We start from the raw sequence: 27,677 nt of genomic DNA on the forward strand, positions 1-27,677 counted from the left end.
CTTATACTTACCTTTATATCACCTTGTAGTCACTGCTTGGAATATAGCAAGGCACCAAATAAGTAGGAACTGGGTGATTCTCCTAGAACAGTTGCTCAGACTGAGGCTGCTACGCACAAGGGGAAGGAAGTGCCATGGCTGTTGGTGGCCACTAGAGGCTCTCAGGGCCGGGCAGGGTATGGGGGCTGTGTATATGTGATCTCCCACCACCCCCCACCTGGCCAGAGCTAAAATAATAAAATGCTGAGCTCACTGTTCCCCCACCCTCTTCCCCAGCACTGGGCTCCTCCCGCTGCTGGGACAGTGCTCCAGTAGCACCGACAGACCAACTGACAGAAGGGGAGGTGAGAAGGGAGGTGGCCACCAGGACTGGTAGGTGGGGAAGGCAGGGGGCTTATGGATCAGAGCCTGGCGGGAGATGGGAGGAGAAGGGTGTCTCCTATTGGGAATGATACGGAGTGTGTCTCTGTCTCTCAGCATATGTTTCTGCCACCGTCCGTCCTATCTCTTAACAGTAGTTTACATTGTCGGTGCAAGTATCTCACACACTTTCTGGGTCTTTCATATTTGGCTTGGTGTGTATGTGTAGCTTGTGTGTATTTTCCCTAATGTAAAAGACTGTGAGTTTAATCTTCCTACTGTTTTCAGAGAAACTTTATCGCATTTAGAAGGCATTTCCCAACCATTGGTCCGGTGTCACCTTCCCGTCCAAAGCCAGGGACAAATTGTAGGGACTCGGTCCCTTCTGAGACCGTACCACCCTTCCCCCAACCTGGAAGTCCCCCAGCTCTTCTGAGCCCTTGCTTTCCCTTGGGATTTAGAGTTTTAGCAAACATAGAAAGTGAAATTGTGATTCCCCCACAATAAAAGAGGAAATGAGGGTAGAGGAAGAGAACTGTCTCTTTTACTCCCAACCCCCCCACCTTGCTTTCTTAAACCAGTTTAGGGAAAAGGCTGGATTATGAGGAAGAGAGGAGGAATTTCCCTGAAGTTCTCTGTATGCCCCCCCTTCCTCTCAATGGGAACTGGGCATGGGGCCAGCTGTGTTGGCAGGGGCCTTGACAGCTGTGCTTGGGCAAGAGGCACCAACGGGCAAGGTTATAGGGGAGGGTGCTGCCAGGATTTCTCTGTCATACAATGGGCAGATAAATCCAGCTTGGATGCCTGGGATCCCCATCCAGAGTGGCTGAAGCTGGGGAAGCAGGAAGAAGCAAGCTCTGGTTCTAACTACACAACATAACCTCTCCCCATCTTCCCATGCCTGACTATGTGATTTCTAACCTCCAAGGCAGCTAGTTCATTGTTCTACCCTCGGCTGGTTTATGTCCTGCTACGTCTGTGTACATCTTTCCACTATCCAATCACTTTCCCCATGTCCCCCAGGCTCCGTGAGTGCCACACAGTGGGGAGGGGGTGGGGGCCATCATGTCATCGTATCAGAAGGAACTGGAGAAATACAGAGACATAGATGAAGATGAGATCCTAAGGACCTTGAGCCCTGAGGAGCTAGAGCAGCTGGACTGCGAGCTACAGGAGATGGACCCCGAGGTAGGGGCCCCAGCACAGGCGACCAGGAGCAGTCTCCAGGCATTTGGGAAGGGTGAGGGGTCCTGGGTGGCTAAGTTCAGGGCTGCCTACAGGGCTTGGAGTCCCCAGGGGGCCAGGGAAAAGGTGTCTGTAGATGTTTTAGGGAGCCCTGGAGGTGCTCCAGATCAGAGGTCTTACTTGCTCCCCAAAACTCATCCCTAAGAATATGCTCCTGCCAGCTGGACTACGACAACGTGATCAGACAAAGAAGAGTCCAACAGGGCCCCTGGACCGGGATGCCCTTTTGCAGTACCTGGAGCAGCAGGCACTAGAGGTCAAAGAGCGTGATGACTTGGTGCCCTTCACAGGCGAGAAGAAAGGTATTGAGACCCTAACAACCATGCCTACCCAAATCCAAATGGGTGTCTCTCAAGTGTACCCCCTCCAGCTTCCCTCCCACCTTCCAGCTTCTAGCTGCCCAGGGACTTGGCCACCCTGAAACCTACATGCCATCTTTCACTCTTCAACTTTTAGAAGAGATCAGGGGACCCAGTAGTCCTGAGCTGGTAGAGGACTCAGGCTTTACAGTGGCCCCTAATGACCCAGACCTCTACCTCCTGGAGAAGGAAAGGAAGCTGGAGACCAGGATCTTAGGAGGAATGACCTCTACCTGAACCATCCTTCATCTCCCCATCAGGGAAACCCTATATTCAGCCCAAGAGAGAAATTCCTGCACAGGAGCAGATCACCCTGGAGCCTGAACTGGAAGAGGCACTCGCTAATGCCACAGATGCTGAAATGTGTGATATTGCAGGTGGGCTGCTGTGGGAAGTTGAGGAGGGAGGGGACACCAGGGCCAGGGGTTTCCACCCAGGGCATGGGACTAGTGAGGAAGGCCCTGAATAGGACACAGAAAGCCTCAGGTCGTGGTTTAAAAAATTTTGTTGGTTTATATATTCACTCGTTCATTTTTTAATTTCGTCATTCACATCTCAAAGGCAATTTTACAGGGATTGTAAGGCAGATAAAAGTGGAACTACCCCGGCTGAAAACAGGAGAAAGTCAGACTCCCTCACTCTCACACACACACCCTTTTTTCCTGAATGTGAAATGCTGTTGTTGTTTTTCTCTCCCTCATCCTCTAGGGGTTCTTTAGGGACCTACCCTTAGCCCTGTCTCAAAGTCTTAAAAAACACCACCTTAAGCAGTTCATGGAAGGGAACTCTGGGACCTAGGGATAGTGGGAACCTTGTTGGAAGAGCGAAGAGGTCAGGCCTTAAAACTACAACTGATTCAGAATGAGGAGGGAGGGGGGCTGGGAACAAACCCGTGGCCCCTCTACTTGCTCTCTCCAGCAATTCTGGGCATGTACACTCTGATGAGCAACAAGCAATACTATGACGCCATCTGCAGCGGAGAGATTTGCAACACGGAAGGCATCAGCAGTAAGTGTGTCTGGGGGCATGGCACCCGGGGCTTTGGCAGGCAGTCCCAAAGTCAGAGGAAAGGTAGTGAAGGGTGAGACAGGGGGATCATGGAGAGAGTATGGTACATGAATAATAGGAGAACCAATAGGGAGGAGATTGTGGGAGACATATTGGGGTTTCCTTCTGGTCCTCACCCACCAGGCGTGGTGCAGCCTGACAAGTACAAACCAGTGCCAGATGAGCCCCCAAATCCCACAAACATCGAGGAGATCCTAAAGAGTGTTCGAAACAATGACAAGGAGCTAGAGGAGGTGAACCTCAATAACATACAGGTATCTGATCGCCCCCTGCCATTCTTCCCACTAAACTATGTGAGTCCCAGATACGTGAGTTCCTTAGCCTGCCATCTCTTCCCCTGTGACAGGACATCCCGATCCCCATGCTAACAGAGTTATGTGAGGCAATGAAGACAAATACCTACGTCCGGAGCTTCAGTCTGGTGGCCACAAGGAGTGGTGACCCCATTGCCAATGTAAGGCAACTTGAAATCCCTAGCCCTCCCCCCGTACCATGACATGTACCCCCACCAGGGCTGTCCGAAGGTGGTGTGCTGGGGGTGCTATTCCCATCATGTTCTCTTAGGGTATCTTGATGGAGACTCTACCCTCACTCCTATGGCCCATTGCTCTGAAATCTTCAGATTGCCTTCTCAGAGCCACAGCCATCTCATCAGCCCACCGACTCCACCACACGCTTACCTCTGTGCTTCCCCTACTACCTGCATTCCCTTCTGTCTCCCTCTAGCCTCTAGCTCCTCAAGGCCTCTTCTTAAAGAGCTGTGTTCCCTCTTGCTCCTGTTCTCTCTTTCCTCAGTCACTTTGTAAAACTGTCCCCTAATCCTAACCCAAGTCCCTACTCCCCAGGCGGTGGCAGACATGTTGCGTGAGAATCGTAGCCTCCAGAGCTTGAACATTGAATCCAACTTCATCAGCAGCACAGGGCTCATGGCTGTGCTGAAGGCAGTTCGGGAAAATGCCACACTCACTGAGCTCCGTGTAGACAACCAGGTCAGCATTCCCTTCCTCTGGTCTTTGCATTCAGCTAATATTCTCTGACTCTCTTCCCTTGGGCAGCCACTACGGGGTCAGGATTTCATCTACTTTTATTTGAATTCTCCTCTTCATTGTCTCTATGAAGGGAGCCAAGTCAGCCCCTCATCACCCACTGTGATGAAACAAGCTTCTTTGACCCCCCAAAGGGTTGGTGGTATGGGACCACGAACAACACAGAGAGTGTAGCTGATGGGTCTCATCTCTCCCTCTCCTAGCGCCAGTGGCCTGGCGATGCAGTGGAGATGGAGATGGCCACTGTGCTGGAACAGTGTCCCTCCATTGTCCGCTTTGGCTACCACTTTACACAGCAGGGGCCACGAGCTCGGGCGGCCCAGGCCATGACCCGGAACAATGAACTACGTGAGTAAATGCAGACATGTTCTATGGAGGAAAGGGCAAGGAAGTAGTGGATCCTCTGGAAAGCTGACTTAGTGACTAATAGCCTGGGGTGCTGCCAAAGCAATAATCTCATGAGAAGTCCTAAGTGACCAGAAAGTAGATAGAAAAGTCCCCTGCCCCCAATTTATACCTGTAGAAAGGAGGAAAAGAATCTAGACATACCTGTTTGTGGGCATGGTATTTTTATTTGCCATGTCATTTCTTATTTTGCTTTGTTAATGAGGGGTGGGTATGCTTGCTGGCCGAAGACTTTACCTCTTTAAGAGTCTGGCCGAGGAACTGGAAAGGGGAAGAAGAGCATCTTTGCAGGAAGGAGAAGATGGAACAAAGGCTCGTGTTTACTCTCCCGTTACAGGTCGCCAGCAAAAAAAGAGATAACACTACCTTTTCCCCTTACCAACTAGAGCTGGGAGCCCTAAATGTCTAAATCCTCATCTCTCCCCTTCCTGTAAATAAAGGCCCTTCTGTCCATTCTGCCTGCCTCCTTCCTTGGGCTTTGGGGTAGGAATGTTGGCGCTAACCCCCAAGGGTTACTGCCAGTTCATAGGGGATTATTTATACTCTGGGGATCAGCAAGCAGGGAGGGTCAAGTTACTAGGCAGAGGTGGGGGAGCTCCCTCCCTTGGTGTTCCCCATGGCCCTGCCAATGCTGTTAGTCCCTTCTGCTCTCATAGGGTACCTACCCCAGCCCTCCTTCCAGATGTGGCCAGGCCCCCTGGTGCCTACCCACAACCCTCATGTGATCTGGAGGAGGAAAGGACTTTGAGTGGAGGTGAGGAAGAAGGCAGGGAACATGAAGGGCAAAGACCTCCTTCTGACAGACTTATTAATAGGGCATTGGGCTGCGTGCAGCTGACGCTTGGCATGACTTTGGTAGAAGGTGGGGGAGGGGTTAGAAGTATGGGGAGCCATGTACCTTGCAGGGAAAAGTTAGCCAGGCTAAGAATGCAGATTTAAAATCCTGAAATGGGGGGCACCTGGATGGCTCAGTCAATTAAGCATCTGACTCTTGATCTCAGCCCAGGTCTTAATCTCAGGGTCATGAGTTCAAGCCCCACCTTGGGCTCCACGCTGGGCACACAGTCTCCTTAAAAAAAATCCACCAGTGAAATCCTGAAAATGGACAAGGAAGCAAACTCAAGGAAACTTAGGCTCCCAGAGCCCATTAAAATTTATTTGTAAATTGAGAGGGGAAAGAGGGTGTCAGTCTAAGGGGAGATCAGGGGGCTCCTCTTCATCAGAGTCAAACTCAACATTCTCATCTTTTACCCATCGGCCTTGTCCATCTGGGATCCATCCAGAGCTAGAAATATCAGAGAAAACAGAATAGGTCGTGAAAAGAGGCTTAAGTTAATGCGGTTAACATGAGAAGGACTGAAATAAGGAGACTCAGAGAGAAAAGAGAAAACTTGAGGAAAGTGATTTTCCATACTCACCTTCGAAGGGTGAGGTAATGATCCAGGGCTCTTCTTTTCGTGGGGCTCATGGGTGCAGGGGATGCAACAGTTGCTGACTCTTTGGCCTGTGGGCCAGTCCCAGGCATGGGTTCCCTAGTAATCTTCCCACCCTTGGGCTCAACCTCTGGGGGTGGCAAAGGGGAATGGGAGACAGAGGGACGAGGGGTTTCTGGTCTGGGTAGAGAAGAATCAACATCTATAAAAGTGATAAAGGAAAAGGGCAATTTTCCTATGACTCCCAACCCCTTATAGCAGTGCTTCCTAAATTGTGTTCCTCAAGATATTATTAAGTGTCCTACATAAAAAGGAATTTGGGAATCAAATGAATTTTTTTTTTTTTAAGATTTTATTTATTTGACAGATAGAGATCCGAAGTACGCAGAGAGAGAGAGAGGAGGAAGCAGGCTCTCCGCGGAGCGGACAGCCCGATGCGGGGCTCGATCCCAGGACCCCCCGGGACCACGACCCGAGCCGAAGGCAGAGGCTTTAATCCACTGAGCCACCCAGGCGCCCCAGGAATCAAATGAATGTTTAAAAGGCTAGGTTATGGGGCTCCTGGGTGGCTCAGTGGGTTAAGCCTCTGCCTTCGGCTCAGGTCATGATCTCAGGGTCCTGGGATTGAGCCCCGCATTGGGTTCTCTGATCAGCGGGGAGCCTGCTTCCCCCTCTCTCTCTGAATGCCTCTCTGCCTACTTGTGATCTCTCTCTCTCTCAAATGAATAAATAAAATCTTTAAAAAAATAAAAAATTAAAAAAAATAAAAGGCTAGGTTAAAACTTTTGAGTTTTGTTTTTTAATCTTAAGAATGTGTAGAGCCCTTCAAATATACTAACTCTTCAAGTAGGATTACAAAGTGCCACTTCCAAAACTAAAGAAAAAAAAAGACAAAATTCTATTTTTTTCTGAAATACCAGTTAACATCTCAGAAATACTAGTACTCCTGACAATACAGTTTGGAATACCAACAGTTTAGAGCCAGCTATCTCCAGAGTCCCTCCCTACCTCTGGCTTTCCTACCCCACAGACCTGTACTTCCGGCGGCAGCAACTATTATAGTCTGGAGCTCTGTGCAGCGCACTTTGGGTGGTAAGTCGGGTCTGGGTTAACAGAGGAGCCTGGTATGGAGATGGGAAACAGAGTCAGAGTCTTCAGAGCTAGAAACATGTCAGAGCCCTTCAAGCCTAAGGTGTGCAGCAGGCCCACATGGAACACACACCCCCCTCTCCCTGACTACCTCAACCTTGGTCTCTGATAGCCTCAATTCATTCTGTTGTCTTGGACTCTGCTCCATTCCCTTTCCTGGCTGCTTCTTGCCATAGAAAAGCTGCAGGCCTGAAGACAGAGAGGAAGAGAATTAAAAAACAGAAGAGCAAGAGTGATCTTCACAGATTTGGAGGGTTTATTCTTTAACTCCGTCTTCCCTCCAACTTACTGGACAGATGTTTCTTGCCTGCACGGTGGGCAGTCAGCATGGCGAGGGTGTCCAGTACAGGTCGGTGGGGACAGATGGCACATGCAAAGCTGGGTATTAGGGGAGAAGAAGATATTTGGTTCTGGGTGAGTGGGGTCTGGTCTGTAGGTCCCACCTTGACCTAGCAATCCTTTCCAAAGCCAAACTCTGACGTCTCCCAATCTCCACCACCCAATCCCTGTCCCTCACTCCCCACCAAAGAATTCAGATACTTCCGCTCTTCCCCTTAATAACAAAATTTTATTAAGCCTCTAATCGCAGAACCCTGGGATTGATCATTCCTCGCCCTCACCGTCCATCCCGTAGCATCAGCGCCTCATCCTCTGGGATGTAACTGGCCAGCAGGTCCCCGACTCTTCGTTTCTACAGGGGACAGGATCGGCGGGATAAGAGGGCGGGACGGAAGGGAAACAACAGGGACCAGGACTGAATAGGAATAAGGCCCATGAGAACAGAGATCACAGAGCGAAGAAGGGGGTCACTACCCAGCTCTAGTTGCTCCCTCAGGCCGCCCCCCCCCCCCGCCACCGCAGCTGTTGCCAGAGCAACAAAAACAGCTCCTTCACGGGGCACTGAAACTGCTCCCGACGCTCTCCTCTCCTCTCCGCTTACTTTAAGCACATTGAGTTGGCTCCAATCATCCCCTTCCCTCTTGAAAGACATTACGACTGACTCCCAGAAGCGAGCAATTCTCCTGAGCCGCCTCCCCCACTCCTTCCAGGCCACCGTAGCAAAAATGGGGCGTCTCCTTTTCCCTTCGGGTTTCTTTCCGGTTGGCCTCCTTACTTCCCTGGAAGCGCTTCCCTATATTCACAGTGCGATTCGAAAGCCCGCCCACAGCCCGCCGAGGGGACCGCACTTCCTGCGCGATCCGGCGACCCCGCACGCGCGGGGCCTTTTGGGATATGAAGTCTTTTTTCAAAGAGCTTGCCCCTCGGCTGCCTCCCGACGCTTGCATCTTGGCTGATTCGAGGCGTCTGGAGAGACAAGAACCTGAACGTGGAGACCGATTTTGATGCTGTGACGGATTTGATGCGGAGCGGGCCTTGGAGGTTCTCTGAGTGGAAAGTGTACTACAAACTCTTTCGCGGCCCTCACGCACCTCCTCTGCCGCCGACATCCCGCCAAGGGTGGGCCGGATTTATTCCTGACACAAGCGGGCCAACCCCGGGACGGGGCGGAGCCTGGGTGTGTGTGGGGGGGGTAACCCCCCAGGCCGGGGCTGCCAGACCTGGGGCAGGGGGTAAACTGAGCAGTGTGGAAGAAGGTTTACCGTTCAAAGGTCAGAGGTCAACGTAGCGAATTGTGGTGGGAGGATCCAAAGTCAGTAGGGTGCTAAGGATAATCTCAGGTAGGGACTGAATATTCAGGGCGCAGATTTGTTGGAAGGGGGCTTGGAAGGAGGACAAACGAGAGCTCAGGAGGCGCGTAGTGCCAGGGGAGGCGGAGAATTAGAGGAGGCAGGAGGGGAGAGGAATCCCCTGGTTATCCATTCCTAGACCTCAGTCCCGTCACTATCGGGCACTTAACCAGGCCTCTCTTAGTTGCAACCCCAGCTGTCGGCAGGGTGAGGAGATGGCTTCTCCCTCTAGACAGGCCCCCCTCGGGGGGTCAGGACTGCTGCAAGGGAGCAGGGCTCGTTCTTACGGAAGCCTGGTGCAATCTGCCTGCTCCCCGGTGAGGGAAAGACGCCTGGAGCATCAGTTGGCCCCCGGAGACACTCTGGCTGGACTAGCACTCAAATACGGGGTAACGGTGAGTCCTCCACAATCGGAATGCAGACACTATTTAGAAGAAATTTATTCTTCATTAGAACGTAGTGACCCGGGCGCCTGGGTGGCTCAGTGGATTAAGCCGCTGTCTTCGGCTCGGGTCATGATCTCGGGGTCCTGGGATCGAGTCCCGCATCGGGCTCTCTGCTCAGCGGGGATCCTGCTTCTCTCTCTCTCTGCCTGACTCTCTGCCTACTTGTGATCTCTGTCTGTCAAGTGAATAAGTAAAAATCTTAAAAAAAAACCAACAACAACAACAACAACAAAACATAGTGACCCTTCTAAGCAACTTCCCCAGAAATTTTCCTAATTGTGTTGTGGGCTGATTCACCTTTATCTTTTTCTTTTCCCATCTCAGTGTTGCCCTGTCTGGTTGGGACAAATCCTGTGCCACTATACCAGTGGAGAGGAGCTGCTTGTATTTATTCTGTCAGTCTCTATCCTAGAGACTTTACATACATTGGCCCATTTGGTTTTCACATCCCTACCAAGCATACAATTATTGTCCGCTGTTTATGGGTGAAGAAACTAAGACCTAGATTGGCTAACCAATTTAACCAAGGTCAAATAACTAATGAGTGTTAGAGAGGGAATTAAAACAGGTCTGACTCCAAAGCTTGTACTATTAAACATATAAAAACTTTTTAATTGCAAGTGATTGAACATTTACAGCAAACAATGGAAAGCTGGTTTCTAATTCTAAGTTTTTATGAGACCAGAACTCTAACCACTCTAGTTCCAAGTTGTTGTTGTTTTAAGATTTATGTATTTATATTGGGGGAGGGGAGGTGAATTGCAGAGGGAGAGGGAGAAAGAATCCCAAGTCCACTCACAGGCAAGCATGGAGCCCTTCCCAGGACTGTAAGGCCAGGACCTGAGCAGAAATCAAGAGTCCATCACTTAATCTACTGGGCCACCCAGATGCGCTTACTTATAAGTTTGTAAACTCGATCTCTTCTGGTTCTTTTTTACTCCTCAGCTCTGTGCCTTCTTTCCAGTAGGATGGCCTCCATGGTGCAAAACAGGCACTCTCTACACCAGGCGTTTTAGGCCATGCATGTGGTATGTTTAATAGGTGTAAAAATACATTGCATTGAAATTGATGAGTTTTTTCATATCATGTCAAATTTAGCCACGATTTCCTTTTTTTTTTAATTAGAAATATTTTTAGCCAACATTTTAAAAAAGATTTATTTATTATTTTAGAGAGAGAAAGCATGGGGTAGGGAGGGGCAGGAAGAGGAGAGAAAGAGTGTCAAGCAGACTCCCTCCTCAGCGTGGAGCCAGATGCCAGGCTTTATCTCACAACTCTGAGATCATGACCTGAGCAGAGTTCAAGAGTCAGACACTCAACCACAGCTGAGCTAGGCACCCAGGCACCCTAGCCAATATTTCTATGCTTGGTATGTTTTTGTTTTATTTATTTATTTATTTTAAAGATTTTTATTTATTTATTTGACAGACAGAGATCACAAGCAGGCAGAGAGGCAGAGGCAGGCAGAGAGAGAGGAGGAAGCAGGCTCCCCGCCGAGCAAAGAGCCCGATGCGGGGCTCGATCCCAGGACCCTGAGATCATGACCTGAGCCGAAGGCAGCAGCTTAACCCACTGAGCCACCCAGGCACCCTGTTTGCTTGTTTTATTTATTTATTTGACAGAAAGAGAGGGAGAGCATGAGAGGAGAGAGGGTCAGGGGGAGAAGCAGATACCCGGCTGAGCAGGGATCCTGATGCGGGACTCAATCCTGGGACTCCAGGATCATGACCTGAGCTGAAGGCAGTCGCTTAACCAACTGAGCCACCCAGGCGCCCTATGCTTGGTATGTTTAAGCACTGTTTTAGACTTCCCAAGAGATAAAGCATAAATAAAATGTGTAGCCATTGGCCTCATGTAATTTGCAGCCTAGTGAGAAATAGAGACACAGATGATTGCAGGTGACAGAATGTGATGAGTTTGTAGAGGTATTAACAAAGGGTTGGAAATCAGAAAAGAAGATTAATTTGTATTTGGAAAGGGACTAGGAAGGACATAAGTGTAGATTTTACGGAAAATTTAAGGGCCCCATAAATAAATAAAATCTTAAAAAAAAAAAAAAAAGCATGTAACCAAAGCCAAACCCGAGGAATCCTAGGCTGCTGAGCCATTAGAAGTCCTAGGCTGCGGGACGCCTGGGTGGCTCAGTTGGTTAAGTGGCTGCCTTCGGCTCAGGTCATGATCCCAGGGTCCTGGGATCGAGTCCCACATCGGGCTCCTTGATCGGCAGGGAGCCTGCTTCTCCCTCTGCCTCTGCCTACAATTCCGCCTGCCTGTGCTCGTGCTCTCTCTCTCCCTCTAACAAATAAATAAATAAAAATCTTAAAAGAAAAAAAAAAAGTCCTAGGCTGCTGAAAAGCCATTAGAAGCTAGTTAGTTTAGGGATGCCTGGGTGGCTCGGTTGAGTGGCTGCCTTCGGCTCAGGTCATGATCCCAGGGTCCTGGGATCAAGTCCCACATCCGGCTCCTTGCTCAGCTGGGAGCCTGCGTCGCCCTCTGCCTCTGCCTGTGCTCACTCGCTCTCTCTCTTGACTAATAAAATAAAATCTTAAAAAAAAAAAAGGAATCTAGTTAGTTTAACAGAGCAGTTCAAAGTGAGGATTTTAGAATGAGGTAACCTGGTCTGAATCCTAGCTTTACAAAGTAGACTTGTAATCTGTAGCAAGTTATCTCCCTAAACCTCACTTTCCTTATCTTTAAATATTTGGGGACTAGTTATATCCACCTCATAAAATCTTACAGAGATAATAGGAGATGATATACAGAACTTGGCACATTCTAAATGTTCCTTAATGACAGGTAGGTGATAACTCAAGTAATTACCATTATTTAATACCTCTTCCTCATTTTACAAATGGCAAGGAAACTGAGGTCACAGACAGGTACAGTGACGTAAGCAGCCACTCAGCTAGTAAGCAGCAGAATGAGGCCCAAACTTGGTACCCTTCACTAGACTACAGGGCTTTTTTGTACTCAGAAAGGTACAGGGCTGTAAGAAAACCTCCATAAATAATTGCTGATTTACCAGTGGCACGGTTTCCTTCTTTGCATAGCTTCTGAGCCTCTGCTGGGATGGAGGGGCCACTTAGTACTTTCTTTGTTTAGGCCATGGCCTCTACTTGAAATGTTCACTTTCCTATCCTCCCTATCTCCACCTGTGGAAATCTTAGCCATGCTTCCATTCATTCAAAACACATCTATGAGCTTCTATGTGATGGGGACTATGCCAGACTCCAGAGATATAAAATTGAAAGAAAATAGTTCTGGGCACCTGAGTGGCTCAGTGGGTTAAAGGCTCTGCCTTGGGCTCAGGTCATGATCCCAGGGTCCTGGGATCGAGCCCGGCATCGGGCTCTCTGCTTGGCGGGGAGCCTGCTTCCTCCTCTCTCTCTGCCTGCCTCTCTGCCTACTTGTGATCTCTGTCTGTCAAATAAATAAATAAATAAAATCTTTTTTAAAAAGGGGGGGGAGAACTTTTTTTTTTAAGGAATTTTATTTTATTTATTTTATTTTATTTTATTTATTTATTTGACAGACGGAGATCACAAGCAGGCAGAGAGGCAGGCAGAGAGAGAGGAGGAAGCAGGCTCCCCACCGAGCAGAGAGCCAGCCCGATGCTGGGCTCTATCGGTCCTGGGATCATGACCTGAGCCAAAGACAGAGGCTTTAACCCACTGAGCCACTCAGATGCCCATGGTTACATCCTTTTTAAAGGGGGAATGATGTTGTCTTATATGGCACTTCTAGGAAATAATAAAGGCACAAGAAAATTCACAGAGGTCATGGCATCTTGGAGGTAGGGACTTAGGATATTAATCTAGGCAAAATAAAATTTATAGCATCGAAGTGCTTTGCAAAATAAAGGTTAAAAACTGCAAGCCAATTTTAACTTTTTTTATTGTTCAAATTAATCCAGTTTTATTTGAAACACTTTATATATAGCATAAGATTTTTACTAACATACTACATTGGTGGTTTGTATATTTTCTTATCTAGTTTATTTACTCATAAAGCATTAATGAACCTCTGCTGTGTGCCAGGTTTGTGTGATGCTGAGGAGTGCCTTAGGATACAGAAACAGCATCCCTGCCCTCAAAGGACTCACAGAGTTTGGGCAAGACAAATATGCAAAGAGGTGAATAACAATATAATAGGGTAGGTATTATATGGCAATGTTTACAGTATACCTTGGGAGCCCTGGAGAAGGTAACACAAAGGGAGTGATAGTTGATGAGAAGAAGTTTTCTTCAGCAGAGAAGGGGATGCTGGAGAAGTATTTTAGGTAGATAAAGACACGAAGGTGTTAAAAACCCTAAAATGTTCAGAAAAAAAATGAAAAGTTCAAGATGGTAAAATGTATAGATGGGAGAAGAAGAGAGATGAGGCCAAACTTCGGGGGATAGATTGCGAACCCTTGAAATGCTAATTTGAATTTTATCTCTGAGCCAATGGGAAGTCATAGGGGGTTGATAAACAGGGTAGTTAGGTTGATTACTTTTTTATTTTTTATTAAGTAAGATATTTAATTAATTAACTTAATTAAGTAACTTAATTTTTTATTAAGTAAGTAGTAGATTAATTTTTTTAGAAAGATAGATGTTAGCAAGGTGGAGATACATAGAGATGGAGAGAGGAGGACCAGTTAAAAAAAAAAAAATAGTTACAATACCCAGATGAGAAATATTAAGAATCTGTTCTAAGGTGATGGTGGTCAAATGAAGGTCAGACTGGACAGGGGAAAGATTTTTGCAGCATTTTTGTTGACCATTTGGGCACAAGTGGTAAAAGAAAAGAGCAACTTAAGGATGGCATTGATATTTCTACCTTGCATAGCAAGTGGAAGGTAATGCCAATCACTATGTCTGGTGATGAATAAAATAGGTAATAAATATTTGGTCAGTGAAATTATTAATATCAGTATGAGAAAGCAACCCCAGAGGGAGTAAAAAGGCCCAGAATTCCAGTTCTAGCTTTGTCATTAGCTTGCTGGATAGTCTTATGCAAGTAACTTAACCTCTCTGAGCCTCAGTTCCTTCATCTTTAACAGAAGTTCTTAAAGTGCGGTCTAGGGATCTCTAGGAGTCCCAGAGACTCTCCAGGGATCCACAAGGTCAAAACTGTTTTTTCATAGTAGTGCTAATAAGGCTTTGTCTTTTTCATTCTCATTCTCATGAGTGAACTACATTTTCCAGAAGCTACATGACATTTAATATTATAGCTCATTAAATGTAGAGGCAGATAGGAGAATCTTCTGTGGTCTTCTCTTAAGTCAGACATTTAAGTGGCTTGCAAAAATGTAAAACAGTGCCTCTCTTTTTGCTCCATTTGTTGTTGTTTTGGAAAATAGTCCTTTTTCATTAAAATATTTTGTTAACATATAATGGTTTTTTTTTTAAGATTTATTTATTTTATTTTTATTTTATTTTTTTTTTTTTTAAGATTTTTAAAATTTATTTACTTTTACGGAAATCACAAGTAGGCAGAGAGGCAGGCAGAGAGAGAGGAGGAAGCAGGCTCCCTGCTGAGCAGAGAGCCCAATGCGGGGCTTGATCCCAGGACCCTGAGATCATGACCTGAGCCGAAGGCAGAGGCTTTAACCCACTGAGCCACCCAGGTGCCCCAAGATTTATTTATTTTAGATAGAGCAAGAACAAGCATGGGGTGGGGGTTGCCAAGGGAGAGGGAGAGAAGCTCCAGCAGACCCTCTGCTGAGCAAGGAGCCTGACCTGGGGCTCTGTCCCATGACCCTGAGATAATGACCTGAGCTGAAATCAAGAGTCATATACTTAACTGACTGAGCTACCCAGGTGCCCCTATTTTATTTTAAGATTTTTATTTTAAGATTTTTTTATTTTTTTATTTTAAGATTTTTATTAATTTATTTGACAGAGAGAAAGCAGGAGAGCACAGTAGGGGGTGTGGCAGAGGGAGAAGCAGGCTCTCCGCTGAGCAGGGAGCCCAGCACAGCTCGATCCCAGGACCCTGGGATCATGCTCTGAGCCGAAGGCAACCGCTTAACCAGCTGAGCCACCCAGGCGCCCCTAATGGGTTATTTTATATAAATACACATTTTTCAGTTTGTTCAGTTTTAATTTATAATACCTTAAGTGTTGATAGCTATAACCTCCATAAATGAAAGCTTTTTTCCTCAATAGTTTTTGATAATGTAAAGGGACCCTAATATCAAAAAGTATGGTAACCACTGATCAATAAAATACGAATGATAAAAAAACATTTAAAAAATAGGAATGATATTAATATCAGCCCTTTGTATTTTAGCTTGGTTGTGATAGGGTCACATAAGACTCTGTACAGTCACTTTAAAAGGGATGAGATACTGAACAGGTAGAAGATTGATCATTCTTACTGTCATTAATTGTGGTGACTTTTTTTTAAAGATGGAACAGATTAAGCGTGCAAACCGCCTTTATACTAATGACTCCATCTTCCTGAAGAAAACCCTCTACATCCCCATCCTGACAGAGCCCAGAGACCTGTTCGATGGTTTGGATTCTGAGGAAGAGAAGGATGGAGAGGAAGAAGCCCAGTCAAGTAAGGATGAAGTTCCACCACACAGAGCTGACAGGAAGAAACAAGAGACAGGCTCAGGACGTGCCAACGGGGAGGTCCTTCCTACACCTGGCCGGGAACCTCCAACTCCCATCCATGACCTCTCCGCCTCTGATTTCCTTAAGAAGCTTGATTCACAGATCAGCCTGTCAAAGAAGGCTGCTGCCCAGAAGCTGAGAAAGGGGGAAAGTGGGTGAGTCTTGAATGGTTCCTTTTAAGCCCCTCTGCAGACTTCTTCATCCTTACAGCCTAACCTGACCCGTCACACAAATAAGCAAGCGCAGTGTCAGCAGAAACAAGGTAAAGCCTTTCACCCCCTCCCCCACCATGGGGGGAAGGGTCCTGTAACAACAGCAGAGCCAGTGGCTGCTGGGATGGGTACTGAAGCAGGAAAGGGTTCTTTGTTCTCACTGGGGTAAAATAGGTGAGTGTCGTTGTAGCTCTGATATCATGAAGGAGCATTAGGGTGAGAATTTATCAAGAGGGTGATGAGACTCCATCTTGGAGCGAGCAGCTCATGTACGTTATGGGGGAGGACAGCTTCCCATGAGCCCTTTCTCAGGTTCTTCCCCTGACCTGTCATGCCTCCTTTCCTCACCTGCAGGGTACCTGGGGAGAATTCAGGCCTTCACTTGAGCTCCCCTCGGATGCAGCAGCGAGCAGTCCTAGGGCCGGTGCCTCTGACCCGGACCTCTAGGACCCGGACGCTTCGGGACCAGGAGGATGAAATCTTCAAACTCTGATGTCCCCAGAACTGATTGAGAAAACAAGATGTTGAAGGAGCAATTTGAGTGGGGGGAGGAGCCCGAGGTGAAGCTGAAGAACAAGGCTTTCCAGCCTACCTCCCTCCCTCCTGCCTCCTTCCCAGCCTCCAGTTGATCTAGAGTTCCTTGGCCTGGGGCAGCTTTATTGGGGATGGGGAATAGAACCCTCTTCAGTTCTTGGGCTGAATCTAGAACTGTCTTTTAGATTCAAAAAAGGCTCTTTTTACATCCCTGCTGCCTTTCCCATCCCCTTTACCATCCTTGGCCTTAGAGCAGGGAGACAAGAACTCCCCCAACCCCTGCCCCCTCTCCGTTTCAGACTGTATTACCTAATTTATTTGGTGCTATCTTGAAGTAGTATTTATTTGCTGTATCTTACTGTTTCCCTCTTGTAATGAAGAAAGAGGATTTCTATAGCTCTAGAGTAAAGGGAATCCGGGAACAGTGAGCCAGTGACTACTGGTTCCCCACCTTCCCCACCTTCTTAGGCAAGCATGTTACTGAAGATGGGGCAGTCCGTGATCTCGCCCTTCTGCAGAGAATGGCAGATAGTGCTGGGCCTGTCCCGCAATCTCAAAGTAAAGAATTTGGGCTCAGTTTTGACTAACCAGTTCATAACTTTTTCATAACTCTTGCTCTGAGGAAAAACAGCAGTGTAGGGACCGGAACTCTCCATGCCACCAGTTCGCCCTTCTAACCTGCTCCTCTGTTCAGCCTATGCGAGGCTAAGGGATGAAAGAAGAATTACCTTGGAGTTTGAAGAGGACTTTATTGGGGAGACTTTTTGTTGTGGGAGTTTCTTTGTTATACTCCTTCCTGACCAGAGCCTGTTGATCTGTGCCTTGCTCCTCACTGCATATTTATTTGCAATTTGTAGCACTGATCTGCAGTACAGTTGGTTTTTTGGGTTGTTGTTTTTGTTGTTGTTTTTTAGTTTCTTAAGCAGAAGTAGGCAAGGAGACCCCAATGATACTTGGAAATATGCCTCAGTCTCTCATAATGGAAATGGTGAGAGGAGAGATGAGTGGTGTTTCACTATCTCTTGCCTCTGTGATGATCATAATGTATAAGAAGCTGGAGAGATTAAACATTGAGCCCTGTGCATGTTTTAGTAGTTTTATTTCCCCTGTGAGACTCTCCCCTGCCCTAACCCCTTCTTCCTGCGCTCTGGAACAGAGCCTCTGGTATCTGTCCAGGCTCTGCCTGGAGCTGGAGGTCTGGGATCCCATTCCCCCTTCTGTCTTTAGTGTCCCCTGAAGGGTTAAATGAGCTATGCCCTCTTCCCCTGGTTCACCAGGGAGCGGGGCTTCCCTGTTTCAAATGTCCATTGGTTGGGGAGAGATAGAGATCCAAGTTTCACTTCATCTTTTTCAGGCAGCTTTGCTTCCTGTCCCGGGACTGGAGTGGGAGAGAGGCGTGAACACTCAGCTTTGCAGCTTCTCCACCAGCAGTTTGGGGGTGGGGTTGTCTCAGAGGCAAAAACACTCTGGGGAAAGACTGAAGCCTGAGGCTTGAAAAGCATCAGTGCACCAAGCAGGTCAAGAGAGCCCTTTCGGTGTCACTTTCTCAGTTGGCCACACAGCTCCGGTGGACGGCCCTGGGGCCTGGGCCCTCAGAGCTTGCCCTCATCCAGCAGCTTCCTGAGCCCATCGCAGATCTTGGTCCGGTGCTGAGTGAAGTCTGGCCCATAGAGGGCCGTGAGCAGGCCGGTGTCAGAGAAGTGGTCGAACACGTGGCGGATGCGGCCATGGGACTTGGGCGTGAGGTGGCACGCCACTAGCTCCAGCAGCAGATCCCGGCACTCAGTCAGAAGGCCGGCCAGTACTGCCGCCTCGAAAGTGAAGTCCACCTCGCCAAAGCTGAGCGCCGTCATGGCGCCCTGGCGCAGCTTTTGGCGGAAGCTGGCGGCCAGGTCCAGCTCGCCGGGGCCGAAGCAGCCACTGCGGTGCAACACGGCCACCTTGACCGCCACCTTGATGAGGTCCTTGAGCACCCGCTGTGCCTGTGGCCGGCTGTGCGTGTACTCTTTGGAAACGCGGTAGAGCTCATCGAGCACCTCACTGCTCGTCTCGTCCATGAACAGATGCGCCACAGAGCGACCGGCCATCTTACTCAGGAGCTTCTTCTCCGCCTGCAGTGCCAGACTCTTTGAGCTGAAGGACTCCATAGTTCCTGGGGGAGCAAGAACGGGGTGGGGGGTCTGTGGTCAGTCACTAGAGGGAAGGCCACAGGCTTCCTTAGACAGCAACGGCTTTTCCCCGTCTCGGCTTCTATCTCATTGTCATCTTTCTCTGCCATCTTTTTCCCCCCTGAGCCTCCTCAGTCTTCTATGCCTTGTTCCCATTTCTTTTCCTGTGGACCTGGAGGAGATCTTGAGCTTCCACCCCTCCTAGCAGGGCAGTGACAGCTTTGGCGGGGTGGGGGGGTGGGGGTGGGGCGCTGAGGGCTTACAGGGTGCTAGCCCCCACAGTGCAGCCCAAAGGGGAAGTTAGTTGGCTGCTGCTGGCCTACAGGGTAGAAGATAAGGCTTACCTGGCAGCTAGTTCTCAGAGCGACCATGGCCGCCACTAACTAACCAGGGGTCAGACATCTATAAGGTGTGGCTGAAGGTAGGTGTCCCCATCCTGCAATGAGAATACTGACGCTAAAGGAAATCAAGCAACTCAGCCAAAGTCACTAGGAAATGATTAAAATGGGCTTCCAACCACAGAAACCTTCCCGGGAATGCTTTCAATGGGTTGCTGCGGACTAAAGAAGAATGAGACACCTCTCAGCGGGGCAGGTGATACTGGAGGCCCACAGTCTTCTGCGGGGACCAAACCAAGGACCCTCCTGGTGGCACATCACCGCCGCATATCCAGGGTGCTCTCCCCATGGTCCTTGCCTGCGGTTCTGCTTGTTTTGCTTCTTACTTCCCCCTCCCCTGCTCTGCAGGATGTGGCTGTTACCACAGTGAGGAGCAGCCTCACCTCTCCCCCAAACCAAAATGAGAGTCTGAAGACACAGGGGAGATGGGCACTGTGGCGGGAAGGGTCTTCCTGCCCCCCAATATCAGGCCAGTGCTAACCTGGAGCCTTGCTTTTTGCTCCTGGGCTTGCCTGAGGTTTTCTGGACTGGGCTCCACAGCCGGAAGAGGAGATTGCTCCATGTGAGCCTTCCTTCCTTCTTGGCCTTCCTGTTACCCAGCTCTTCATTGCACCCATGGTTTTCTCACATCTGGTCCACTGTCCTCTCCCTCCTGCTTCAGCCTCTCTTTTTCTCTTGCCTGGGTCCTGCCCTGCGATCCTCTAGCCAAGCTCTTCCCCTGCCCTTATGTCTACCTCCATGTCTCCTAGGGTGTCCTCACATCTCTCAGTACTCTGTCACACACCCATATCACCCCCATGCCTCCACCCTGCTTCTCTACTATCCCAAACCGTGTCTTCCTTTCTGAGGCTGCCCCGGGGCAGGCTGAGCTGGGCCTCTGCTGGGGACCCAAGAATTCTGGCAAGGGAGAGTCTCACAACATGGAAGGCTCAGGCTGACAGAGCTGGAACTCTTCTGCCACCATCACCCCTAAAGCCTGTACCCTTCTGTCACTGACAGCCCCTCACCTGCTGCGTGCGCTGGGTGCCAGTCTTGCCTTGGACGGTCCGGGAGAGCTGACAGAATGGAGAAGCTCCTAAGTGAGAGGCCCTTTGGCTTGGCCCCACCCCTCAAGCCCCGCCTTCCTACCCTGTGCTCAACCTCCGGTTCATTGCACTGTCCCCAAGACCGTCTGTGGCCCAACAACCTCCTAGAAATGCAACAAAGGTCAAAAGGAATAGCAGTCTGCAGGAAATCGCCGTGGTTTTGTGAGGTTAGGAAGAGGGATTGCACATCCTCTGCACTCAAATTGTTTGTCTGCCTCTTTATTTCCTTGATACTCAGTTCCTTGGGATTATCTTACATTTCTGTGGTTTTGGGAAGGATGTGAAGTATGAACCCCTACGGTGGGGTCAGTGGGAAAAGTTTGGGCCAGAGGCCAGCAGATGTGAGTATGTTCCTGGAGTTTCCAGGGAAGGGCGGTGCTTGGAGCAATAGTACCTGAGCACAGGCTTCCAGTACCTGTCTGGGTAACGGACGGCGGGGACTGTTCTGCCCCCAATTCTAGAGAACAAGGGGCTGGGGCCACAGCAGCCAAGCCAGATGTGACCAGCAGGTGTCAGCACAGGACTGAAGCACTAGAGGCAACAAACCTGCTTCCTCAGCTTTGTAGCTGCTACAGGGATGCAGAAACGAAGGTTAAGTTATAGTTTCTGAATGAGGCCAAAATATTTACCATCAAGAATCATCCTTGGGGCCCCTCGGTGGCTCACTTGGTTAAGAGTCTGCCTTCAGCTCAAGTCATGATTGCAGGGTCTCGGGATGGTCTCCCTGCTCAGCGGGGAGTCTGCTGCTCCCCTCCCTCTGCCCCTCCCTGCCATGCTTAGTTTCTCTCTCTTTCTCTCAAATAAATAGATAAAATCTTAAAAAAAAAAAAAAAAAAAAAAGAATCAGACAGCCTTGTCAGGGAGATAAACTTAAGTATATATAACTACAATGCAAGTCAAATGATGTCATTAACTTAATAGAAATTAGAAGAATAATTAGAATAAAGGTAAGTTTAGATTATATCTGATAGGAGGGCCAAAGAGGCAGAATGAGAAGGATGGGTTCAACTATCTACTAGGCAGAGATGGGGAAGAAGTGCTTCTTCTGACGATGGGAATTAGCATAAGCCATTCAACAAATAAAGGTAATGTGTCGGGGGCACCTGGGTGGCTCAGTGGGTTAAAGCCTCTGCCTTCAGCTCAGGTCATGATCCCATGGTCCTGGGATCGAGCCCCACGTCGGGCTCTCTGCTCATCTGAGAGCCTGCTTCCCCCACCTCCTCTGCCTACCTCTCTGCCTACTTGTGATCTCTGCCTGTCAAATAAATAAATGAAATCTTAAAAAAAAAAAAAAAAAAAAAAAAAGGTAATGTGGGTCATACTCAGGAAGTGCTGATTTATTCAGTATGTCTGCACCCCGAGCTGTTTGAGAAATAAGTGACGGAAAAGCAGATCGTGGTAGGTAAGCTTTAACAGATTGCTCAAGCATTCCCACATCTGTGGGCAGTAGGGAGACATTCGGCATTTCGGATGATCAGGGGAGAGATATCAGGAGCTCGGTGGGAATGGGTGTGAGGCTTCATTAAGTTTTTAGCTGTGGGAGGGCCTGCTGGATCAGGGTTTAGCTTGCTTCAGCACAGGATGAGGCCTGATGAGAGATCGCGGGCTTTGGTAATTTTACAAGAAGCTGCAGCAGAGGGGGAAGAATTGGAACCATTGGCCGGCTGGCAAAAGTTGAAGAGTAAACCGAAGTTCAGAAGTAGAAGCCATCCTCACAGCTTGGACGCCACAATCATGGGTTCTGCCTCTTGGAGATAGTAGTTGAGTCTTCGCCCCTTCCTTATTCCCATCTCTCACTGCAGGGTCTAGCCCCAAGTGCCCCTGATACAACCTAGACTGGGAAATGCTGACAACTCCTTTTTTTTGTTTGTTTTTTCCGGACAACTCCTTTGAGGAGTATGATGGTAAGGGGATGAAGAGCAAGCTACTTTCCAGGTAGCTTAAGGGGGTGGGGAGCTGGACTGAGAGAGGGACATTTTTTCTTTTTTTAAGATTTTATTTATTTATTTGAGAGAGAGACTGTGAGAGAGAGCATGAGAGGGGAGAAGGTCAGAGGAAGAAGCAGACTCCCCGTGAAGCTGGGAGCAGGATGCAGGACTCCATCCCAGGACTCCAGGATCATGACCTGAGTCGAAGGCAGTCACTCAACCAACTGAGCCACCCAGGTGCCCTAGAGGGACTACTTTTATCTTGGGGTTTGAGGACATTTGTAGGCTGGGCGGAAGGAGCAAGTGGAGAGGAAGGCTTCCAAAGTGCAAAGCAGAGGGAATGGCTGAGGAGCAAGGTGTGGGGGCAGATGGAAAAGAGTGGACTGGAGTTCCGGAGAGGAAAGTGAGGAGAGACCAGAGCTCATGTTTATTGAGTGCACTCTGCCTCATGTTATGTAAATACCTCAGAACTCTCTGGTACCCTTATGAATGAAATGTCGCATATCCTGTTTGCTGATAGGAAAAGCCTGAGGCTTTGAGAGATTAGATAACCTGTCCCCAAATTCTAGAGCTAGTTAAGTGGCCGACAGAGGGCCTTGTGTGATTCCCCAACCTGGGCCTTTCCCGCTCATTACCTCATGAGATTATGAGGCAGTGAGTTCGACTTCGTAATGAATGTGGCATCCTCTTCTGATGAAGTCACTGATCCTATGTCCTACGGAACAGTCGTAGGTGACACTGCCAACACAACAGGGATGGCAAGAGTCCTTTTTAAAAGAAATGTGCGATCCGATTGAAAAATAAGGGAAGTGTGAATACAGGAAGATGCAAATACAGTGATACTTGCTGAATCCAGAATGCTGCTCCCAATTCCTTATGCACTGACGTCCTGGCTTCTCCTTGAGTCTGCCCCTTGCCCTCAGCTCTGTCTGCTCCTTGTACAGGAGATCTGTTGCAATTCTCTCAGTTCCTCCAATACTCACCCTGTGTGGTTGCTGTCCCTCGCCTTCCACCTGGTCCTGTGTTCTAAGCTTGCCACTTCTTGTTTCTCTGCCTGGAACACTTCCCACACACATCTCTTCTCTTTCTACTCAGCATTCAGGTCTCAGTTGGGTAGTCAAATCTGTGGAGCCATCACGAGTCCCTAAATCGTATTAGACCCCTCGGATACATAGTCCTTTAGAACTGTCTACCTCCCTCTTAGAATGACTCCCTTCGCTATAATTTGTGACTTGATTAACTACATCCCCACTAGCCTATAAACTCCAGGAGGGCAGAGCTGATGCCTTAGAGGCCACAGAGTGCCTGGCACACACTGTGCTCAAGCAATATTGGCTGAAAGAATAAATTCAAAATGCATCCCAGAACCAGGAGATAAGGGGGAAATAGTAGCCACATAACAGTCACAGGTTATATTGTGCATTTAACTCATTCATGGGCAAGTCTTTCTCTTTTTTTCTCTTAATCTATACCCATTTTGAGTAACCTCTGAACCCACAGCATATAATTAGCAGCAGATTGAAAGAGGAAAGAGGAGGGCGCCTGGGTGGCTCAGTTGGTTAAGCAACTGCCTTCGGCTCAGGTCATGCTGCACAGGGAGTCTGCTTCTCCCTCTGACCTCCCCTCTCTCACTGTCTTTCTCTCAAATAGATAAATTATATATACATACATATACATATATATATATATATATATATATATATACACACACTTTTTTTTTTTTTAAGAGGAAAGAGGAGCTTTTGAAGCAAGAGCACTGATAACATTGAAAATTCACACAGATCAGGGTGCCTGGGTGGCTCAATTCTTTAAGCATCTGCCTTTGGCTCAGGTCATGATCCCAAGGTCCTACGATGGAGCCCCACGTCTGGCTCCCTGCTCTGTGGAGAATCTGTTTCTCCCTCTTACCCTCCCCCTGCTCATTCTCTCTCAAATAAATAAATAAATATTTTTTTTTTTTAAAGATTTTATTTATTTATTTGTCAGAGAGAGTGAGCGAGAGCCAGCATAGGCAGACAGAGTGGAAGGCAGAGTCAGAGGGAGAAGCAGGCTCCCTGCGGAGGGAAAGGAGCCGGATGTGGGACTCGATCCCAGGACGCCGGGATCATGACCTGAGCTGAAGGCAGCTGCTTAACCAACTGAGCCACCCAGGCATCCCAATAAATAAATATTTTTTAAAAGAGAGAAAATTCACACGGATCAAAAGAGGGGACTAGGAAAACAAAAAAGGAGACAAATGAAAACTAGCTTTTGTGGCCGTATAGAACAGGAGCACCTAGTATTAACCATGTATATTCTAGACTTTGGTGTCCTTGCTGTTTTCCTGTACAATTAAGTTCACAGTGTTTCCTCTAAGTAAGGAAACAACTGGTTAAGTGATGGCACCTTAAATGTGTGAAACATTTTTGGATTTATGAAACATTTCACCTGTATTGCTTTACTTGAGCCTGTGAGGTAGGCAAGCGGGGAAAGTGACCACTCACAGATGGCAGATGCAGCCTTAGAGAGAAGTGATTTATCCAAAGTTATACTCTACAGCTCAGTCTAGGTATTAATGACCCAGTCATGGTCTTCCCACTATATATAATCCACAGGAAATTAATAATACCTTTTTTAAAAAAAGATTTTATTTATTTATTTGACAGACAGAGATCACAAGTAGGTGGAGAGGCAGGCAGAGAGAGAGGAGGAAGCAGGCTCCCTGGTGAGCAGAGAGCCCGATGTGGGGCTTGATCCCGGGACTCTGGGACCATGACCTGAGCTGAAGGCAGAGGCTTCAACCCACTGAGCCACCCAGGCACCCCTTAAATGAAAATGTTTAATTAGATAAACTTAACTGGATAATTGTATAAATTTCAGTTATCTGGAACAATATGCAGAAGGGAACATTCCTAGGCTTCTGTTTAGCTGAAATTGCATCATGGTTAAGATCAGTACTCGCAAATCATTTCAGAGAGAGAGAGTTCAGTGTCATTTGAAGCAGTCAGGCAAGACTTCAACCTGACATAGCTGGAAGTAGTTCACATCTTTGATGCTTTTATTCCTTACTCCATGCACCAAATGCCAGGCATCATGACTAGGTGCTGGAAATACAAAGGTAAAAGACAAGCTTCCTGTCTTTACACTGAGTGGTAAAAACCTATGGAAAATCCAAATGGAAGTATCCAGTAAGCAGTTGTAAAAGTGAGTTTAGAGCTTAAGAGAAAGACCCAGGTTGAATAGGTAGATTTTATGAGAAATACATAAGCCTTTGGGGGGTGCCTGGGTGGCTCAGTTGCTAAGCATCTGCCTTTGGCTCGGGTCGTGGTCCCAGGATCCTGGGATCAAGCCCCGCATCGGGTTCCCTGCTCGGCGGGGAGCCTGCTTCTCCCTCTCCCACTCCCACTGCTTCTGTTCCCTCTCTCGCTGTGTCTCGCTCTGTCAAATAAATAAAATCTTAAAAAAAAAAAAAAAAAAAAAGGAAATACATGTCTTTTTTTTTTTTTTTTAAGATTTTATTTATTTATTTATTTATTTGAGAGAGCATGATCAGGGAGAAAGGCAAAGGGAGAGGGAGGGAGAGAATCTTGAGCAGACTCCATGCTGAGCATAGAGCACATCTTGTGGCTGATCTCACCACCCTGACATCATGACCTGAGCTGAAACCAAGAGTCTGACATTTAACTGACTGAGCCACCCAGGCACCCTGCATAAGTCACTATTGTAACATTTGGTGCGGGTTATCTTGACCAGTGAGAATATGTAGAGCAAAAAGAGATGGCTAAGGACATGACCCTAGGGAACATCAACATTTAAGGAGAGTTCAGAGAAGGCTGAGAAAGAGAGGTCATACTAACAGAAGTGAAGTCATTCATTCATTTAAAAAATACAAATTAGGGCACCTGGGTGGCGCAGTCGGTTAGGTGTCTGATTCTTGGTTTCCACTCAGGTCATGATATCAGGGTTGTGAGATTGAGACCCACCTCAGCTCTGGGCACAACGCTGAGTCAGCTTGAGATTCTCTCCTCCCTCTGCCCCTCCCACTTATGCTCTGATTCTAGTCTACAGTGAGTAAATAAATATTTTTTTAAATGTTTTTAATTAAAAATATATATTTATTAAGTTCTTAGTTTCTGTCAAGAGGAACTACCCAGGAGCCAAAAGAGGAGAGCATTTCAAGGAAGGAGGGGTTACTGGGGTAACAGCCATAAAGAAGGCAAAAGGATAAAGACAGAAGAGCTGTTCACTGAATGTGACAGGGAGGTCATTAACAGCCTTGATGGGAACAATCTCAGTGGATTAATAGGGATAAAAAATAAGATGATTGAGAAGTGAATGAGAATAGGGAAATGGGTACAAAGAGTATAGGTGGCTATGTAGTTCAGCTGTGAAGGGAAGAAAGAAACTGAGTGATAGTTAATTACAGACAAGGATCAAGGGAAAGTTGAGAATTTTTTTTTTAAGTACACGAAATCCTTGAGCATGTGTAGATACTGAGGGGAAAATGTGAGTAGGAAAAAGAAAGGTTAAAAATGAAGGAGAGGGGTGCCTGGTTAGCTCAGTGGGTTAAGCCTCTGCCTTCAGCTCAGGTCATGGTCTTGGGGTCCTGGGATCAAGCCCCGCATGGGGAATCTCTGCTTGGCGGGGAACCAGCTTCCCACTCCCCCTCTGCCTGCCTCTCTGCCTACTTGTGATCGCTCTCTCAAATAAATAAAGAAAATCTGGAAAAAAAAAATTAAGGAGAAAGGGGCACCTGGGTGGCTCAGTTAAGCACCTGACTTTTGCTTCGGCTCAGGTCGGGCTCTCAGGATCCTGAGCTCGAGCCCTGAGTAGGGCTCAGGCTGAGGTCTGCTGTCCCTCTCCCTCCACTCTTCCCCTGCACCTGCTCTCTCTCAAATAAATAAATAAAAATCTTTTATTATTATTTTTTAAAGATTTATTTATTTATTTGACACACAAAGAGATACAGTTAGAGAGGGAACACAAGCTGGGGGAATGGGAGAGGGAGAAGCAGGCTTCCCACAGAGCAGGGAACCCAATGTGGCAATCGATCCCAGGACCCTGGGATCATGACCTGAGCTGAAGGCAGACACTTAACGACTGAGCCACCCAGGCACCCCAAAAATCTTTTTTTTTTTAATGAAGGAGAAAGGATTTGAAGACATGTGGAATAAGGCCCCAAAGTAGGAGATGGGACAGATTTAGGCAACCAATGTATTAATTGTGAACACCTGCTATGTGTCAGGCACTGTACTAAGTGCAAAATGCAAAGAGAGACAAGCAACACAGCCTACCTAGGCCCTGTGTGCACAGAGCTGATGGTAACGTGGGAAGGTGAACCTTAGACAGGCAACATGGGTGCCTCATTTACTGGGATGACAGAGATGCGAGGATGCAGCTAAGTGCATCTGGAGAGGGCCCAAAGTGGTTGGTGGAATTCTCACATTACTACTGTTTTCTCTGAAGATGCATGTGGGTTCTGCTGAGGTAAGGGAAGAAACTTGAGGAATGAGGTGGAAGTTTGAAATAACTACTTTTAAGGAATGGGAGAATGTGATTTTCTAAGCTT

The 27,677-nt window shown here is 47.8% G+C and overlaps 4 protein-coding genes across 11 annotated transcripts; 2 read left to right on the forward strand and 2 right to left on the reverse strand.

Moving 5' to 3' along the window:
• Positions 1 to 148: 148 nt before the first annotated feature.
• On the forward strand, positions 149 to 4,936 carry TMOD4 (tropomodulin 4). 4 transcript variants are annotated; one of them, XM_059135390.1, is made up of 10 exons: positions 150 to 344; positions 1,384 to 1,548; positions 1,751 to 1,907; positions 2,225 to 2,341; positions 2,883 to 2,972; positions 3,156 to 3,286; positions 3,379 to 3,486; positions 3,878 to 4,021; positions 4,282 to 4,426; positions 4,821 to 4,936. In XM_059135390.1, exons 2-10 carry the CDS (start codon positions 1,426 to 1,428, stop codon positions 4,841 to 4,843), a joined length of 1,038 nt encoding a protein of 345 aa, XP_058991373.1. In that variant the 5' UTR covers positions 150 to 344; positions 1,384 to 1,425; the 3' UTR covers positions 4,844 to 4,936. The 4 variants fall into 4 exon arrangements, with proteins under 4 accessions (XP_058991374.1, XP_058991375.1, XP_058991373.1 ...); XM_059135389.1 differs by having other exon boundaries at positions 151 to 372; XM_059135391.1 differs by lacking the exon at positions 1,384 to 1,548 and having other exon boundaries at positions 149 to 372.
• A 666-nt stretch (positions 4,937 to 5,602) lies between these two features.
• On the reverse strand, positions 5,603 to 8,211 carry SCNM1 (sodium channel modifier 1). Of its 3 annotated transcripts, none has more exons than XM_059135393.1 (7): positions 8,006 to 8,211; positions 7,686 to 7,756; positions 7,355 to 7,443; positions 7,157 to 7,254; positions 6,949 to 7,037; positions 5,902 to 6,096; positions 5,603 to 5,768 (listed from the first exon to the last, which is right to left on the reverse strand). In XM_059135393.1, the coding sequence occupies exons 1-7, from the start codon at positions 8,054 to 8,056 to the stop codon at positions 5,669 to 5,671; spliced, it is 693 nt and encodes a 230-aa protein (XP_058991376.1). In that variant the 5' UTR covers positions 8,057 to 8,211; the 3' UTR covers positions 5,603 to 5,668. The 3 variants fall into 3 exon arrangements, with proteins under 3 accessions (XP_058991376.1, XP_058991377.1, XP_058991379.1); XM_059135394.1 differs by having other exon boundaries at positions 7,686 to 7,819; positions 8,006 to 8,115; XM_059135396.1 differs by having other exon boundaries at positions 7,960 to 8,079.
• A 67-nt stretch (positions 8,212 to 8,278) lies between these two features.
• LYSMD1 (LysM domain containing 1) lies at positions 8,279 to 17,634 on the forward strand. 3 transcript variants are annotated; one of them, XM_059135399.1, is made up of 4 exons: positions 10,706 to 10,982; positions 13,237 to 13,331; positions 15,595 to 15,959; positions 16,371 to 17,634. In XM_059135399.1, the coding sequence occupies exons 1-4, from the start codon at positions 10,976 to 10,978 to the stop codon at positions 16,507 to 16,509; spliced, it is 606 nt and encodes a 201-aa protein (XP_058991382.1). In that variant the 5' UTR covers positions 10,706 to 10,975; the 3' UTR covers positions 16,510 to 17,634. The 3 variants fall into 3 exon arrangements, with proteins under 3 accessions (XP_058991381.1, XP_058991380.1, XP_058991382.1); XM_059135398.1 differs by lacking the exons at positions 10,706 to 10,982; positions 13,237 to 13,331 and adding an exon at positions 8,279 to 8,581; XM_059135397.1 differs by lacking the exons at positions 10,706 to 10,982; positions 13,237 to 13,331 and adding an exon at positions 8,308 to 9,148.
• On the reverse strand, positions 17,633 to 20,234 carry TNFAIP8L2 (TNF alpha induced protein 8 like 2). The gene is made up of 2 exons (XM_059135400.1): positions 20,124 to 20,234; positions 17,633 to 18,702 (listed from the first exon to the last, which is right to left on the reverse strand). The coding sequence occupies exon 2, from the start codon at positions 18,695 to 18,697 to the stop codon at positions 18,143 to 18,145; it is 555 nt and encodes a 184-aa protein (XP_058991383.1). The 5' UTR covers positions 18,698 to 18,702; positions 20,124 to 20,234; the 3' UTR covers positions 17,633 to 18,142.
• Positions 20,235 to 27,677: the final 7,443 nt, after the last annotated feature.

This window comes from Mustela lutreola, chromosome 10 (assembly GCF_030435805.1).
Source record: "Mustela lutreola isolate mMusLut2 chromosome 10, mMusLut2.pri, whole genome shotgun sequence".
NCBI lineage: Eukaryota > Metazoa > Chordata > Mammalia > Carnivora > Mustelidae > Mustela > Mustela lutreola.

Coding starts and splice junctions, on each gene's coding strand:
- TMOD4 (XM_059135390.1), top strand. CDS start 1,426: ATGTCATCGTATCAGAAGGAACTGGAGAAATACAGAGACATAGATGAA. Junction 1,549..1,750: donor TACAGGAGATGGACCCCGAG/GTAGGGGCCCCA, acceptor CTCATCCCTAAG/AATATGCTCCTGCCAGCTGG. Junction 2,342..2,882: donor TGAAATGTGTGATATTGCAG/GTGGGCTGCTGT, acceptor TGCTCTCTCCAG/CAATTCTGGGCATGTACACT.
- SCNM1 (XM_059135393.1), bottom strand. CDS start 8,056: ATGTCTTTCAAGAGGGAAGGGGATGATTGGAGCCAACTCAATGTGCTT. Junction 7,038..7,156: donor TATCAGAGACCAAGGTTGAG/GTAGTCAGGGAG, acceptor TCTCCATACCAG/GCTCCTCTGTTAACCCAGAC. Junction 5,769..5,901: donor CATTACCTCACCCTTCGAAG/GTGAGTATGGAA, acceptor TGATATTTCTAG/CTCTGGATGGATCCCAGATG.
- LYSMD1 (XM_059135397.1), top strand. CDS start 8,969: ATGGCTTCTCCCTCTAGACAGGCCCCCCTCGGGGGGTCAGGACTGCTG. Junction 9,149..15,594: donor CACTCAAATACGGGGTAACG/GTGAGTCCTCCA, acceptor TTTTTTTTAAAG/ATGGAACAGATTAAGCGTGC. Junction 15,960..16,370: donor CTGAGAAAGGGGGAAAGTGG/GTGAGTCTTGAA, acceptor CCTCACCTGCAG/GGTACCTGGGGAGAATTCAG.
- TNFAIP8L2 (XM_059135400.1), bottom strand. CDS start 18,697: ATGGAGTCCTTCAGCTCAAAGAGTCTGGCACTGCAGGCGGAGAAGAAG.